The following is a 17,380-nucleotide window of genomic DNA, read 5'->3' as shown; positions in this document are numbered from 1 at the left end:
TTTCTGGGTTATAATAAAGTACTTCACATTATCGACATGCAAAAGCATAAAAGAGCCATGAATTCTTCAGCAAATCAAGGGCCCTCTCCTTCCGCGGGACCAGGGGTTTCAGCCCCACCTAGCCCTTATGTTAATCAAGCCCTGATTATGAATCATTTATTAAGTATTAGCACATTATCTTGTTAGGCATTACTCCACATTAATAGACATCAGTAAGCAGTTTATAAATACAGCTGCAAAAGCTGTATTATTGACTTATAAGCACATGTATAATTCGATTAATGATTTTTTAAAATACTTTTAATGGTTCATTTTATATTACTAAATTAAGTATTGTGGTATTTGCAAACCAGTTATTTAAAAGTAGTTGGTGGTTTTAAAGACCAAAAGAGTAATAAATATTCAAATGATCATTGATCTTATTTTGGCATAGCTACTCTATATGTTAATAAATGTTTTATTAACAAAACTTCCTACTTTTTTCTGAACTCACCTAAAGTGAGGACTGTTTATGCTTTTAAAATCCCTAATAAATGACAATTACAGGCTGTTTGAAACAAAAAAAATGAAGTGACGAGAGATTCAGAACAATAATAAAAAAAAAAAAATCTTTTCAATACACGAAAATTAAATAAAAGATCAATTGTTGCAGTCTTATCTAAAATCGAAACTATTGTACAGTATAAACTTCTCCTGTTCTCTAGAACAAAGCTCCAAACTTCAGAATCATGCTTGATTGTTCAAACCCATTCCAATTATACAGCAGAGCTTTTGTATCTCAGTAACTAAGCTGTTTTCTTGCACTGCTCCTCTGGAATAAATGAGCCCGGGCTGCCTGACATGCAGACGTCAACCCCTGGCCGGTTGGGGACTGCTGTCTCTTCAGGGCATGTGGACTTGTTTGAGCTGCTGTTCACATCCCCCCTCTGTGCTGACTTATTTGTAGCCTGGATCTGCTGTTGGTCCCATCAGAGCAGAGAAGGAGAGAAAAATCCAGACCGGCTGCAGCTCACAAATGATCATATCAACGCTCTGCTGTATAATGATGCATTAGGCCACGCCCCCTTTGTTTTCATATAAGGCAGTAAATCAAGTGAGACAAACACATTGGAGAGGTTATAGTCATATTAAGAATGGCAAGCAATTTTTTTTATTGTGTCATCTAAAATATTGTTGACGTATGAAAAATGAGGCAATGTTTCATTAAATATGCACTAATTTGCATACATATCTGGTACAACAATCTGAATATTTGATGAATTATAAAGTTCAACATTTTTGTTTAACACTAGAACTACCAAGACAGGCATTTTGACCATTTTTAAATTTTGTTTTGTTAAACTTTTTAAATTTAAGTTTGTTAAAATAAAACCCACACTGTAAAAAAAACTGATGGGTCCCACAAAATTCCATCATGCTGTCCAAACATAGATTTATTAAGTTAGCTTAATCATTGTTTTTTGAGCACAAAACAAGTAACTTGTCCCCTTAAAAAACATAAGAATTGTGTTGTTTCAACTCATTTTTAAAAAAGTAGTTTGATCAAGCAAAAGTCATTTTTTTCAGTGTACTACAGAGCCCTGACTTTTCCTAAATGTGTGTATATTTAATTTTAACATTTATGTTTCATTAGAATTCATTCATTTTCCTTCAGCTTAGTCCCTTCATTCATCAGGGGCTGTCACTGCGGAATGAACCACCAACTTATCAAGCATACGTTTTACACAGCGGATGCCCTTCTAGCTGCAACCCAGTACTGGGAAACATCCATACACACTCATTCACACACATACACTACGGCCAATTTATTCAATTCACCTACAGTATAGCACATGTCTTTGGACTGTGGGGGAAACCAAAGCACCCGGAGGAAACTCACCCAAAATCCACACGGAAATGCCAACTGCTCCAACTGGGAGCAGGGACCTTCTTGCTGTGAGGCGACAGTACTAACCACTGAGCCACCAGGTCACTTTCATTAGAGTTACAAAACACAAAACAGTTCTTAGCATTTTTTTTTTTCCCTCTCTGAGTTTTCAGTATTTCTACCTGGAATGGCCCTAATGCTCAAACTGACCTCCTGGATTTCAGCATCCACTACATTTTCCCGTGCTTTTGAATAAGCATGCCTCTGTTGCTTAGCAACTTTCTGCTAACAAAAACATACATTTCTGAGAGCAAAAACACAACTTTACTTTAGACATGTCTGTCAAACTTTCAAAAACAACATTTTCACTGCAGTCACTTTTGAAGGCAGACTTCTAACTTGAGGTACACAATGAGGTATATGCACAGCTAGTGTTTTTCAGCCAATGATAAACTTCCGGTGCAAGCTTAATGTGACTATTTCCAGTTTCATAAGGTTCCTTTTACAGCAGCGATGTTGTAATATAACTAATACATTCAGTTAAATAGACTTAAGCATTCATTTAGTTGTTCAAGCATACAACAAGATGAAAGACCATGTAACTGCTAGCGCCATCAAGATCAGCAGGTTAGCACAGAAACTTCATTGAAAATACTGGGGTTAAATTAACTGTCATATTTTAAAGACATAGCGGGAGGAAATGAAAGCGAATGCAGTGCTTCTTGTCCAGTCAAAGACACACTTTATATTATATATCTATCAGGCAGTGAAGATTTTTAAAGAAATCAGATCTTAAACGTGGCAATTTTATAATGGAAAGACAGTCACAGTCTTTATAATTAAAATGTCTGTGTGCATATACCCCATTGTAAGCACCTGAAACTTGCCTATAGCACTTATTCACTGCTGCTCTTATAGTTGTGTAAATTGCTTCCTTGTCCTCATTTGTAAGTCGCTTTGGATAAAAGCGTTCTGCTAAATGACTAAATGTAAATGTAAGCTATTACAAGACAAAAAAATATTATTTTCATGGTAATGACTTCACAAAATATTACAAACAAACATTCAAGTTTAATTCTAAAATCTCAACAGAAGCTTGAAGTCAATATTATATTACAAATATTCAATTTGACAGTCTTACAACTTATGCTCACACTTATTGTAATGCACAATTCATGCTATTAACAAATCATTAACTAGGATTTTTAGCACAATAGACTACTAACTCTAATTATATTAATAGTTAGGAAAGAGTAGTAATTAGTTTAGGTGTTTGGGTAAGATTAGGGGATTAAAATACGATCATATTTAATAGGTGCTACTAAACAGTAATATCTTAATAATAGGCAAGCAATAAACCTGTAATAAATGGTGTGATTTGTTACTTAAACTAAAGTGTTACAGAACGTCCAGAATGACAGCAGCTAATGGCCGTTCTAGTTATGGAATTCTAGTAGTTGCTTTTTTGATTCTTTTGACATAGAATCTTTTTGAAAGCAAAAAAAAATCCATAAAAAGTTTTAGTGATGCTTTTTTTTATTGTTTGAATATATAAAAAGCCAAATTGTGTATGAAAATATCCTTCAGTTAAACCCTTCAGAATATAAATGTGATTAAAACTGTGGACTGATATTTTGTAAATATGCACATACTGTAAGTGCTACTGAAATGAAGATTTATGACTCATTTTATTTATTTATTTATGTTTTTTTACATCAATTTTATGAGAAATGGTCTTTAAACATATGCATTGTAATTGAAATCTCCAAACACGGATAAGTCAGAAAAATAAAGTGTTTTTGGAGTTTATTTATTTATTTATTTATTATTTATTTATTATTTATTATTTATTTATTTATTTATTATATTTTATTCATTTTGTATTTTTGTTTTTTTACATAAGTCTGAAAAAAACACATCTCAAAACTGACGTGTTTTTGCCTGCAGTGTCGCATTTTAATTGGATGAGATGTATGAAGGCATGTGAGAGACATCTTGAGCAACAGTAGCTCCACGCTTTCCCTGCCATCTGCGCATCAACAATCATTCCTGGGAGATTTGCGGGGCCAGACAACATGACTCTGATTCGAGCTGCCACGAAAATTAGATCTGCCATACACTTCCATGTGTGTATTGGAGCACGTATAATTATAGGCCACACTAGGAAAGATGTTAGAAAGAAGAGGACAAAAATTCACTCATAGGTAATGCCTATAATATATATATTTTTGAAAAGCTGAATATTTCTTCCTCTGCGATGTATACTTTGTTTAGGATATGAGGACAATATTCGGACAAAAAACAATTTGAAAATCTGGAATCTGAGGGTTAAAAAAATCACATATTGAGAAAATCCCATTAAAGTTGTCAGATTTAAGGGTTAGCAATACATTACTAATCAAAAATCAACAACACATACTAATCAAAGAGTTTTGATAGATTTACAATTGGAAATTTACAAAAATGTAGTTATAAAACAAGATCTTACTCAATATTCAAATGAGATTATTCAAATGAATATTACATAAACTGTATGATTTTTCACCCTTTCGTGTTGTTTTGCAACATTTTAAACTAACACTTTAGTTAAGCAACAATTTAAGCAACAATTCACACCATTTACTACTGGCTTATTACCTGCATATTATTAAGATATTAACTGTTAGTAGCACTTAATACGTATGATCTTATTTAGATCCCTAATCTTGCCCAACAAAAACCCAACACACCCTAGCATCTGTTTTACACACAAAATGCAGCCATATGTACCCACAGGAACACTTTTCTTGGTTTTGAGAAACGTATCCGACAGAAAACTATATGAAAATATATGTTAAAATAGTCAAAATTACAGGTGACAAAAATAATTTCAATATGGAGCAAAAATCTTGTTCCATAACTAAATTTTTGTTAATTTCCAATTGTAAATATATCAAATAAATCAATAGGTGACAGTTGACCAGACACGACAGTCACTGCAGTTTAACCATAATGAAGTGAAATTTTATCAGTTTTTAAGGATGCAAATAAAATGATGATGGAATTTATTTAAAATAATAATAATAATAATAAATAATAATAATAATAATTAAACTTAAAATACATGTAATAATAGTGATTTTTGCTGAAGTATTGTTGCTGAACATAACAATATACAGTGCTCAACATACAGTATAGTACACCCCTCACAATTGTCTCATTTAAATTTATATTTTCTATAGAATACATGTATTTATGATACATGTATTGCAAATAGATATTTTAAATATAATAAAAACAAAATGGTATTTTGTAATTTATAGGGCTGAATCATTTTGTATTAAAATTACTTCAGTGTCTTGAATTTTTGTATGTTTAAAATACTGTAAAATACGTTTTAAATGTTGACATTCTAAAATTGTGGCATTTATTAGTGGTGTTTTCTCAATTATTTGTCAAGACTAGACTAGAAAATTGATTAATAAAATAAGTTGATCAATGTTTGAAGTTTGGATGGAAATTATGCAACACATATGAAGAAATAACAGACAAATAGCAGGGGTATATTCAGGAGCAAGACCAAATGACAGGAAATTAAGAACAACATAAAATAGTCCTACAGTGGCGATACCTAAAAAACTGCATTGCTTGTTTCAAACGGCAGTAGCTGATCTGCAGGTGCTCTTTATATGTTTTTAATTACAAACTTTGACATAATCAGTATGAGACATGCTCCCTTGTAAAAGTACTTTGTAGGATTTTTAAAATACAAAATACAGTATTTTATTTTGATACATTTTGTGGCTGCTGTATTTTGTATTTTATTTTGATACATGTAAAATTTAGGTATTTGATATATTTTATTTTAAAATACAATTCAATGTATTTTTGCCCATCCCTGACTATAGGAAGCTTTACAATATTATATTTGTGCATAAACATAAGATTAGTCAGTACTGATGCCAATTCCAACTAATCTTACAAAATAACATATGATAACGGTCCTAAAGTAGTACACCAAAATGTATATGTTAGGGAAAATTATTACATTAAAAAAAGAGGAAAATTCAAGAGAAACAAAAATGTATGTGTATGTGTATGTATGTATGTATGTATACTCACACATATATATATATTATAATATATATATATATATATATATATATATATATATATAATTTATATGTATATGTATATGTAGGTATGTATATATATTATATATATGTGTATGATATATGTGTGTATTGTATGTATGTATATATATAATATATATATTAGATATATATATATATATTATACATATACATACATATACACATACATACATATACACATACATTAATATAATTTATTTATATTATTTTTTCCCAATATTTCACAGTAATTGGCATGTGTAATTATTCTATTTCTAAAAATATTTGGTAATTAAACATTATTTTAATAAATATATTTGTTTAATAAATATGTTTTGGTCAAATGCACCAAAATATATTACCTATATTCACTGAGAAATGAAAATAAAAATATTAATTTTCAAAAAGAAATCATCAGCCACGGAACTGAAATTTTGCATCTCCTTTGAGCAGAGCTGATGAATGATAAATGATATAATAATAAACACTTGAAAAGCTGTGTGAAAACGAATAGCTGTGAAAAGGACAAGGGCATATGCTTTGATTTGTGCCTCTGGAAGGACATCAGATAGAACAAAAATCAATTTCTGAAGCAATAAATCACATTAAGCACAAATATTATCACAGAGCAGTGGGATAATAGAGAGTTCACTCTGTAGTCACCTGTCGCTATCTGAAGATACACAGGAAATGGAGGCCATTAGTCGTGTTTAGTCACATGACTCCAAATTATCGAATGAGCAAATTCATCTGTCGCAGCTTTACTGTATTTGTTTTTCATGAGGGCCTTATTTTTTTAGAGGAACCACAAATAAGAATACAAATATATTAGTATAAAAATATGTACAATTAAATTGCTTTATTGGTTACACAAACCATAAACAGTAAGAGTCCTGCATGTTTATCCATGAGCAAACAGGAGCAACCAATGTGCTAACTATTCAAGCTGGATATGAAGGGAAAAAAAAAACGTTTTTATGCTTAGATGTTTTAGTGCATACAAATCTGTAGGGTCTGCTTGAGGGGAGAAGTGAGAACAATTTGTGGGTCTGGGTAAAGGTGGTCTTGAATTATTACCTGCTCGTTTCCTCATTCTGGATATGTGGAAAAAAAATGCTCCTTTCCCCCACAGTCCAAAGACATGCGCTACAGGTGAATTAAATAAGCTGAATTGGCTGTAGTGTATGTGTGTGAATGCAAGCGTGTATGGGTGTTTCCCAGTGTTGAGTGCGGCTAGAAGAACATCCGCTGCGTAAAATTGTGCTGGATAAATGATAGATTATAAGGCTATTTATGGCTGTTCATTGCTGTGGTGACCCTGATTACTGTTTTTCTCAGTCGCTTTGGTGCATTTCTCACAACACTATTTACATTTGCACAACAGTTAATGCATTTCTCAAAACATTTAGTAGAAACTGCAAAACCTAAATGGTAACCTGCAAAAGTGGTCACTTGCTCAAAATGGAGAGCTCATTCCTCAAAAGCAAGTATTTGTCAATGAAAGTGTCAGAGTCATCAAGATGAAAAGTCCTGACACCATTGTTTAGAACAAGATAGTCAAATGGCTTTGTCATGTTTTCATTATGACAGTTTACTCTGAAAATGTTCCAATGATTTTTTTGCAAGACTGAATGGCTTAGTCTGTAAAAACAAACATCTAATGTACATTTTCCCATATTTTCACAGCTACTTGCCAAACAAAAAACATTTAGACAAACCATTGATCTGAGCTGTAATATTTGTAAAATTTACTAGCTTTTAATAAAAGGTAAAGCTGACAGAAGCAAAAAATGTTGGATGCAGCCTACACAACCTCACTTGCTTTCCTTCGGCTCAATCCGCTTTATCAGGGGTCGCCACAGCAGTATGAACCACCAATTACTTTGACATATTTTACATAGAGGATGCCCTTCCAGCCAAAACCCAGTACAGAGAGTAGGCTATCAAAGTTGTTGGTTCGGTTTATCACTGTTCTGTAGTCACAGTTTTTGTTTTGGTTCAGTTTACATGGTTAATACCAAATACTATTTAGAATTGCCATACATCAGCATAAATAGCCATGTAATCTATCATTTAGTCTTTAAAAATTGTACAATAGCATGCAATTATTATTTTATGATCATTTCATTCTGATGATCATTTTGTCAACTTTTTATTCTATCGTATGGTTTATTTTTATGTTTTGTTGCATCTTTTTTATTGCTGTGCTGTTTCTGCTATTGTTGGTATTTTGCCCTGTATTGTTAATTTTTTGCCTTGTAGAGCTTTGAGTATAAGAAAAGTGCATTACAAATAAAATGGATTATTATTATTATATATTATATTATTATTATAAACTGAATGCAGGATGATCTAAATAATGTACATATTATTTTAATAAATTATATAGCCAATCTAAAATTCTGATACAGCAAGAAATTTCAGCATGATCTTGTTAGTTTAGTGGCTAATTCAAGCGAATTTGTACGAGTTCAGTCAAACGAACCCCACCCCTAAACACAACTGTCATTGGGGAATGAACAAATTATACGAAATTGTATGAATGAGATCATACGATTTCATACGAATTAGCCACTAAATCAAAAGGTTACGAATACGAACCGTGAGATTGTTTGTGAAATTTAGGCAGCTGTCATTCAAAATATTTTTCTATGAATGTTTACTTTCACTTTAGACTGAAATATGCATATTCTGTTATATTTTTGCATTTAGCCTATACATACACACGCTACCAAACCGCTACAAGAACAACAACTTTAATTTTCAACCATCTCATACCAGATAGATATAGATAGATAGATAGATAGATAGATAGATAGATAGATAGATAGATAGATAGATAGATAGATAGATAGATAGATAGATAGATGATAGATATAGATAGATAGATAGATAGATTTAATATAAATAATTTAAAAACCTTATTATATTTGCCTAACCTAATTTAACTATAATGCCCTGACTTTCCTAAATGTGTATATGTAATTGTAACATTGTTATTTTAATAAAATCACCAAACAGACAACTTTTAGTTAGCTAGTTACTTTAGTGAGACCAGGACAGCCTGTAAAAGAAATGCACCTCTTTCAGCACTGCGGCAATTAAAAAGCAAACCTAACCCCAAATAAGCAGGGCTGCCTGACCTTTTCTGCACGAGCGCTTTCTCTTTGACTCTTATCCTCCATAAAATCAATGGCAACCCTACAAGAGCTCATTCAGCTTTATGTCACACACCTAAAAAAAAGGAAACTGCCACATTTTAATGCCCTCGACAGAATTCAACCTAAACCACAAACAAATCTGCCCAGAGATATTTCTTCGACGGCCGCATAATGCAAACGACTGCAAAACAGAAGCCAAATGCCAAACTGAAACGTGTTAAGAGGTTACTCTACAGCTTGAGGCAGAAACCAGCTGTCATATGTCAGAAAAGTGTCAGGCTGGATAACAAAACCACAACAGGGACACAAGCGAGGTGTTATTAGACTGAGCAGGGGAATCTGGGACTGACCTTGGATCGAGGAGGCGCACGGATGTACCATTTGCAGTCCACCGCCTCCGTCTGCAAGGCTCTGCCGTCTTTGGTGATCTGCTGAGATTCAATGATGCCTTCGGGTCCTCCCATCTCGAATTCACAAACTGCAGAGGAACAGACACAGGAAGATAGATTACCGAAAATGAAAGCCATTAGAGGTGTTTATATGGAGAACGGTTATAGATGGAGGAATAATACCCCAGGGAAGCGGTTTGGGGACTCCTATGTCTTAAAGTCAGGATCTGAAAAGAAAGAAAGAAATAAAGAAAGAAATGCATTAAAAATGAAGTAGAAATATCTGAGTTAATTAAGATAGCTGATTATAGCAAAATGTGGGTTTGTTTGATCAAATGAGGCATTCAATGTACATGTATAGTACATTAATAGACTCAATAAATGTATTTTCCTCCTTTTGTCAAAGGGATATGAACAGGAAAGAAGCATTAAATGAACTGTTTACAAAGCAACATCTTACATTATTTCAGATTTCAAAGTTCTATTAAGGCTTATGAAAAAAAGGACCTCAAAAATTTGAACTGGCAAACTAGACCATTTGTTTTGCAACTCAGGAATTTTCAACCCATGAAACAGTGAACACAGACTTTTGAAAATGGAGGTGTGGTTATCCATGACCAGCCTGATTAGTCTTTTGATTATTGTGTGTGTTGTTCCCTGATTCGTGAAGCCCTGTCATATGACCATTACGCAAAAACCAATAACAGAAAGTATGGAAAATAAGTCCAGTGAGTGTGAATGGTCACGTGAGATACAAACTCATATTTCTGCCCCTTTCCACACATTTAAAGAATCTCAGAATTCAGAGCTTTAAATCAAATATTCGCTCAGAATTCTTACCTTCTTTTTTCAGAGTTGCGTCTTTGTATGTATAAAGCATATTTGGTGTAGTCCTTATCTAATTTAATTGATATTTTCTTTTTTTATATGCCTCATTTAGTTTGTGAAAACATGTAGTTACTTTTAAAGCAAAATCTGTTAAATAAAGTTATTATAATCCATTTGCAGTTTAATGCACCATAACAACTGTATATATAGTGTCAATTTGGATCATGATGTCGACTCAACATTGTGATGTCTGTCCATTGATAATTTGGCTCAAACCTAATGTCTATCTTGTAATTCTTATAAATAGTCTAAATTTTGAAAGTCAAAACTGAGAGATATAAAATAGAATAAATATAACTTTGAGATATAATAAAAGACATCCAATTATAAAAATAAAATTGATCAGAATCTTGCAATTCTGTTGATCCTTAGAATATAATCTTTATTTTCACAACCATGAGTTTATGAGAAAAATAAACTTTGAATTTAGACTTTTTTATGTTGTACTTCTTCTAATTCTAAGTTTAGGTTCGATACTTGCTCCTCAGAATTGCAATTTTATGTACTGGAAATGTAGGTTCTTGTAATTGTTAATTAATATCTTGGAATGAAAGTGACCATTTTCTATTAAACAAGATAATTAAGTATAATTGAGTCTTTTGCACAGGTAGAAAATGAGATAATCATAAATAATGTGCTGTGTTAGATGAACTGTACCATTACATGTACAATCATCATTTACACTAAGACTGATCAATAAGATATGTAAACTGTGTAATAGCCTCAATAAATGCTTGGAACTTGGATGAACTCTTGGGACTGATGTTTCCAAAAGAATTAGTTGCACTGCATTCTTGCAATGTGGAAAAGCCAAATCGGTTTAAGCCAATCAAAAATCAAGATTAGGCTGTTCGTTTAGAAATAACCTCCAGTCTTTGATTCTCTCTACGCTAGCTTTTAAAAACATATAGATGTAAATATGTTGTAGCCACTTCGTCACCTTAGAATTATAAGGTTCTATCTGCGTTCTAAATGATTTTGAGATATTGAGCTTCAAAGTTTTTGCAATCCATATAGCAAATAATGTGTGTAACAATTCTCTTTCATACATGAACATGACAGGACCCTAAGGGTTCTCGAATGTAAATTATCAAGTTCTCTTACATTTGCAAATTGGAGTAAAAAATCACAGTAAATGCGGATAGAACCTTCTAATTCTGAAAAGTCATTTTCCACTTGGAATTATAAGGTTCTATCTGGCAGATCATTCATTGAAGCAATTTTTCAAGAAATACAATCCAAAAATATATAAGTTGGTGTTGTAACAATATGTTGATGCTTGAAAAAGTAAAGTTTTTGGCTTTCTATAACATTTTTCATGTTTTAGATTATTATATTTTTTCTTGTTCAAATTATGCATACAAGGCTGTGCTAAATATTTTTTTTTCCAGTGCAGATGTTTTTTATCTAATTATTATGGTAATATTTATTACATTTTATGCTTATATGAATTATTGAATTATATTTATTAAATTATATGCCACATGAACTAAATTAAGTATTTGCCCTTCAAGGCTTAATATTAAATTTAAAGACTTTAAAAGAAACAGACGACCAAATGAGTTTAATAAACACTGAAAAGTGTTTCACTGACTATATGTAAACAAATAAATATATTTCACATTTAATATAGAATTTTTTATTAGATATACATCGTTTTTAATAACATAAAATTTAACATTTTCTAATGTCGGCGACGCGGTAACGCAGTGGGTAGCACATTGCCTCACAGCAAGAAGGTCACTGATTCTAACCTCAGCTGGGTCAGTTGGCATTTCAGTGTGGAGTTTGCATGTTCTCTCCGTGTTGGTGTGGGTTTCCCCCTGCGAGTCCAAAGACATGCTGTAAAGGTGAATTGGGTAAGCTAAATTGTCCATAGTGTATTTGTGTGAATGAGTGCGTATAGGTGTTTCCCAGTGACGGGTTGCAGCTGGAAGGGCATCCGCTGTTCATTCCGATGTGGTGACCCCAGATTAATAAAGGGACTAAGCTGAAAAGAAAATGATTGAATCTCAATGTCAAGAAATGCTTTTAAATCATCACATTTGCACACATCTCAATTTTTTTGTGGTATGGCATTATTTAGCCAACTGATTTTGTGTGATTTTGTCTTTCTGGTGTTTCCCACTGTCAATGGAGCAGTCTGGCAAAATTACAAAGAAAGCTGATCCTGATTGGTCCTCGTGCATGCATTTAAAATGCTGATTGGCTCACAGAAAGAATTCAATTCAATTCACCTTATTTGTATAGCGCTTATACAATGTAGATTGTGTCAAAGCAGCTTCACATAAAAGGTCACAGTAAATAGGAACAGTGTAGTTCAGTTTGTAGTGTTTAAGTTCAGTTCAGTTTAGCTCAGTTCAGTGTGGTTTAATAATCACTACTGAGAGTCCAAATACTGAAGAGCAAATCCAACGATGCGCAGCTCTACAGATCCTGAACCATGCAAGCCAGTGGCGACAGCGGAGAGGGAAAAAAAAACTTCACTAAAGGCGGAAGTGAAGAAAAAAAAAACCTTGAGCGAAACCAGGCTCAGTTGGGCACGACCATTTTAATTTCTCCGCTGGCCAAACGTTTTTGTGCAGAGCTGCAGTCTCAGTGGCGGAGGCTGGAAGCTGGCCTCAGCGAAGACTCGTCTGTCTCTGGAGCGTCACAGGAATCAGTCTCATGTTCTCCACTCTTCCATGACCATCACAGTAGCTGCTCAGGATTCGGCCTGGTCCAGGATATAAAAACCTTGGGATCATCTCGTCCTTGGTCTTGGATCGAATCAGTGACTCTGCATAGTCTGAGGGCCTCGGGAAGAGTATCCCCAGGTGGAAATGGAGAATAAAGAAATAATTAGCGTAGCTGATGTTCACAGTGTATATCAACAAGATGCATAACCTGTGTGGAAGCCCCAAGTGGTGCACTAAGTGTATGCTTTACTGAACAGATAGGTCTTTAATCTAGTTTTGAATTGGGAGAGTGTGTCTGAGCCTCGGACGTTATCAGGAAGGCTATTCCAGAGTTTAGGAGCTATAAATGAGCTCGACCTCCTTTACTCGACTTTTGTTATTCTAGGTACTACCAGGAAAGAACCTTATAGAGCCAAGCTAGAGCTCAACTTTGTAGATAAACCTTCTTTGTTTCTTAATAAAAAGTCTTAAAATGTAAACAACTTATAAAAAATCATATAATGTAAATAAGTTGTCATTTAATGAATATGTTACTCAATTTTGACCAAATGTCAGATAGAACTGTATAATTCTAAGGTGACGACTTATTGAGGTAGGAAGAGATCTGTTACATTTGTCTAATGTCTGGATGAACAAAGGAACTGGAGGAACATTTTCATAGTTCCTAGAACCATTGGTGGAAGTATCCGCTTTTCAACATGTTCACAGCACATCAATTGGAAACAAAGCTATAGGACTAAATTTTGAAGGAAATAAACTGGCCAGCCCAGACTGACTGGAAATACATGTCTAACCCTATTGTTGTGAAATGTAAAATAGATTTCACATATTTGCAATGTGTTATAGTAAACATATGATGAAATTAAATGCTAGTACAAATAAATGTGTTCAGAGTCTGTCTGAGACAGCAAATACTGTAGAATTACACGGAATAGGTGAACTCATCTATTCACAAATAACCATTCATTTGCAAACTATTCAAAAATCAAACTTTCCAACTTCAGATTTTACATAAAGATTGAAAGAAGTTTAATAATGGTGATGATAAAGTCATGCAACAGATGTGTGGTTTGCTTACAGCATAGGCTATGTTTGGCTTTTTACATCTTGGTAAACGTATGTACGTTTTAAAAATGTGTTTCATTTGTGAAGATTATCTTCATGGGAAAAAAATTACTTGAATAAATTTTTTAATTTCCTGTTGATCACAGAGTATAAAAAAAGACAATACAAAATCCTATAGACATTTTGTCAGGACAAGTGTGGTGTGAACTTCAGTGTTCGGCTCTAAAAAACAACATTTCTTCAGCTTCTGCAAATAACCAAAATAATCTAAATTGTACTGATCAAACCTCTTGTTCATAAATGACTTAAAATAATGCTATGTACTTTAATCTGCTGTAAAGCATTTTGTAACAGTACTTTTAGGGAAATTTCCTCAGTTCCCACTGCTCTCTTTTTTCTTTGAGTTGAATGTCTTCATTTTTTAGAAGCACTTTAATTTAAACCGTACATGCTCCACGGTCTCTGTAGAACTATATTTATTTCAAATAGCAGACTCTGGTCTAACACAGCAGTTAAAAACAGCCTGTCTAATGAATGACTTTATTGTGTGTCCAACATATACAGTAATTTCATACAGCCAACCTTTAAATTATATGGTTTTCAGTTTATTCTGATCAAGAACCACCCACTTAGATTGTGCCTCATGCTTCAGTAACGCCAGACTCTTCATCCTAACAGAAATGAACATATTCTATCAGCAGCAGCATTGTGCTTCACAAAACTAATAGTGTGGCAGTTTAATTACTCTCACCCCGCTAGATTAGATCAGCTTATATTTAGTATGGGTGATATTTTGCTGTGTGATCCCGCCGTCCATACATGGACAGAGATGGTGGCATTTACTGAACCGAATCTTATCGAAAATGGCTTCTCGTAAAAAGACACACAGGCATTTAGTATATATATATATATATATATATATATATATATATATATATATATATATATATATATATATATATATATATATATGTTCAATACCAGTATCTAATCGGCCAATCACATGACAGCACCTAAACGCATTTAGACGTGTAGAAGTGGTCAATACTGCACAATCTGCAGACGATCAAACCAAACATTAAAATGGAGAGGGTTACAGTGACTTTAAACATTGTAAAGTAGCTGGTGCCTGGTTTGAATACTTTAGAAACTGCTAATCCACTGAGGATTTTGTGTACAGCCATGTTTAGAGTTTACAGAGAGTAATCTAAAAAAAATTTAAATATCTTATTCTGTAGCCAAATTCCCATGTTGATGTCAGAGGAGAATGGCCAGACAGTAAGGCAAAATTACCTCAAATAACCACTTGTTACAAACAAGGTCAACGCTTGAAAACTTGAAGCAGGTGAGCAACAACAACAGCAGCAGCAGAAGAAGAGCACATCAGCAACACTCTTGTCATCTAAAAACAGCAGCTACAGTTCATACAGGCTCAGCAAAAATGTTCAATAGAGACTGGTAAAATACTGCCTAGTTGGAAAAATCTTGATTTCTGCTGTCACATATGGATAGTAGGATTAGAATTTGGCAAAAAACATCATGAATGGACCTCAACCAAAACCAAATGAATTTCAAAAGACAGTCTGTACACTGATAAAAGTGTTGCATGCAAAACTGTTGCAAACTGTTTATTTGTGTTGAATTTAAACAAACAAATTAAATGTAATAATGTTCAGCCTAATTTGTTTGTTTAAATTCAGCCCAAATAAATTGTTTACAACCACTCAACGTAAAAATTTTAGTAAATCCGAGGAATCATCTTTGAATAATTTTTCAGTGTATGTGCTTTAAAGAACAAGTGAAATCATATGAATTTGAGACAAAGGAAAGTAAACAATGGAACAACTGTAATTGAATTAGTAGCCCTTTAAGAAAAAGTATTGTCATTGTGATAGTCAACTATGTTTTATGAATTTGATTAAACAGGCAAAAGTGTCTTAAAGGTTGTTCTTTTTCTATTAAACGTGTAGTTAGGATTGACTCAATGTTTTACATCTTTGGCTTGGATGCTGTTATTACAGTGTCTAGCTTGATGCAAGTATTTCTTAGTAAAATACTAATTTCCAACAGCAACTTTTCTTTTTTTCACTAAACTTTTTAACTTCTAAGACAAAAATATTTATTTTGTTATTTATAATATTTATATATATAAAAATAATAAATAAATATAAATAAATAAATAATAAATAAATAAATATATAAATTATATATTATATATATATATAATATATATATATATATATATATATTATATAATTATAGAACTGTTGCACCAAAAGAAAACTGACAATCTTAAGTTGACAATAGCTTTTTTTGTATCACTGACATTAAGTCAGTAGAATTGCTTGTAAACAAAAAATAAATAAATAAATAATAAATAAAAATAAAGTAGATTTATTTTGTTGTGTTGGCAGATTTAAAAAATAAAAATAATAAAAAACAGCTCATACAGAGTTGCATGGCTGCATAAATCTTGATTTCTGTTCTGACATATGAATGGAGTCAGAATTTGACCTAATATGAAATGAAATCATGGATCCAATGTGTGACAGTCTGAAGCTGCCAATCTTGTAATGGCTACCTTCAGCAGGATAATGCGGCATGTCACAAAGTTCATATAATCTCAAATTGGTTTCTTGAACATGATAGTAAATTTACTAAACCCAAATATCCAGTAGATCACATTTTGGATGGTGACAAAGGTGATTCGCGGATGATCATGTGGATGTGCAGCAACTCAACATGATATCATGAACCAAAATCTCCTTGTCGAATCTATTCTACAAACAAATTAAACAGCTCTAAAAACAAACCACTGAGTGTGTATAATAAATAAATAATATATATATATATATATATATATATTATATATATATATATATATATATTATATATATATAATATATATATATATATATATTATATATATATACACACACACACACACACACACAGAAGACTGGACTGTACCTCAGTTACCACTCCAGGTGAGACTGATTGATTTGTGGATTGATCTGGCGAAAACGGCTGATTTATTTCTCTGTCATTTCACCCTCTTGTGAGCACTTATTGTGGGTCACTATGTGTGTGATATCAGAGGACACCCATCACTTTTTTGACACATTCACTGCTGTTCTGGAACACAGTGACATGTTTCCTTGTAGAATCAGACTGCTGTCATGGCTGTACTCCACACTTAAAAAAAAAGGACCAAGAAGTT

General features: G+C 32.8%; 1 protein-coding gene across 1 annotated transcript in view; it reads right to left on the bottom strand.

The window, feature by feature from the left end:
- Positions 1-10,409, bottom strand: part of LOC130218257 (neuropilin and tolloid-like protein 1) — a 52,103-nt gene extending 41,694 nt beyond the window's left edge. The window contains exons 1-2 of the mRNA XM_056450401.1: positions 10,370-10,409; positions 9,491-9,618 (exon numbers count right to left, since the gene is read on the bottom strand). Coding sequence (XP_056306376.1) covers positions 9,491-9,618; positions 10,370-10,409 — 168 coding nt within the window. The remainder of the gene's footprint in view (positions 1-9,490; positions 9,619-10,369) is intronic.
- Between the last annotated feature and the right edge of the window lie 6,971 nt (positions 10,410-17,380).

Source organism: Danio aesculapii, chromosome 24 (genome assembly GCF_903798145.1).
Source record: "Danio aesculapii chromosome 24, fDanAes4.1, whole genome shotgun sequence".
In the NCBI taxonomy this organism is placed as follows: Eukaryota; Metazoa; Chordata; class Actinopteri; order Cypriniformes; family Danionidae; genus Danio; species Danio aesculapii.
The sequence above is the reverse complement of the archived record's forward strand: the minus strand, read 5'-3'. Positions and strand labels throughout refer to the sequence as shown.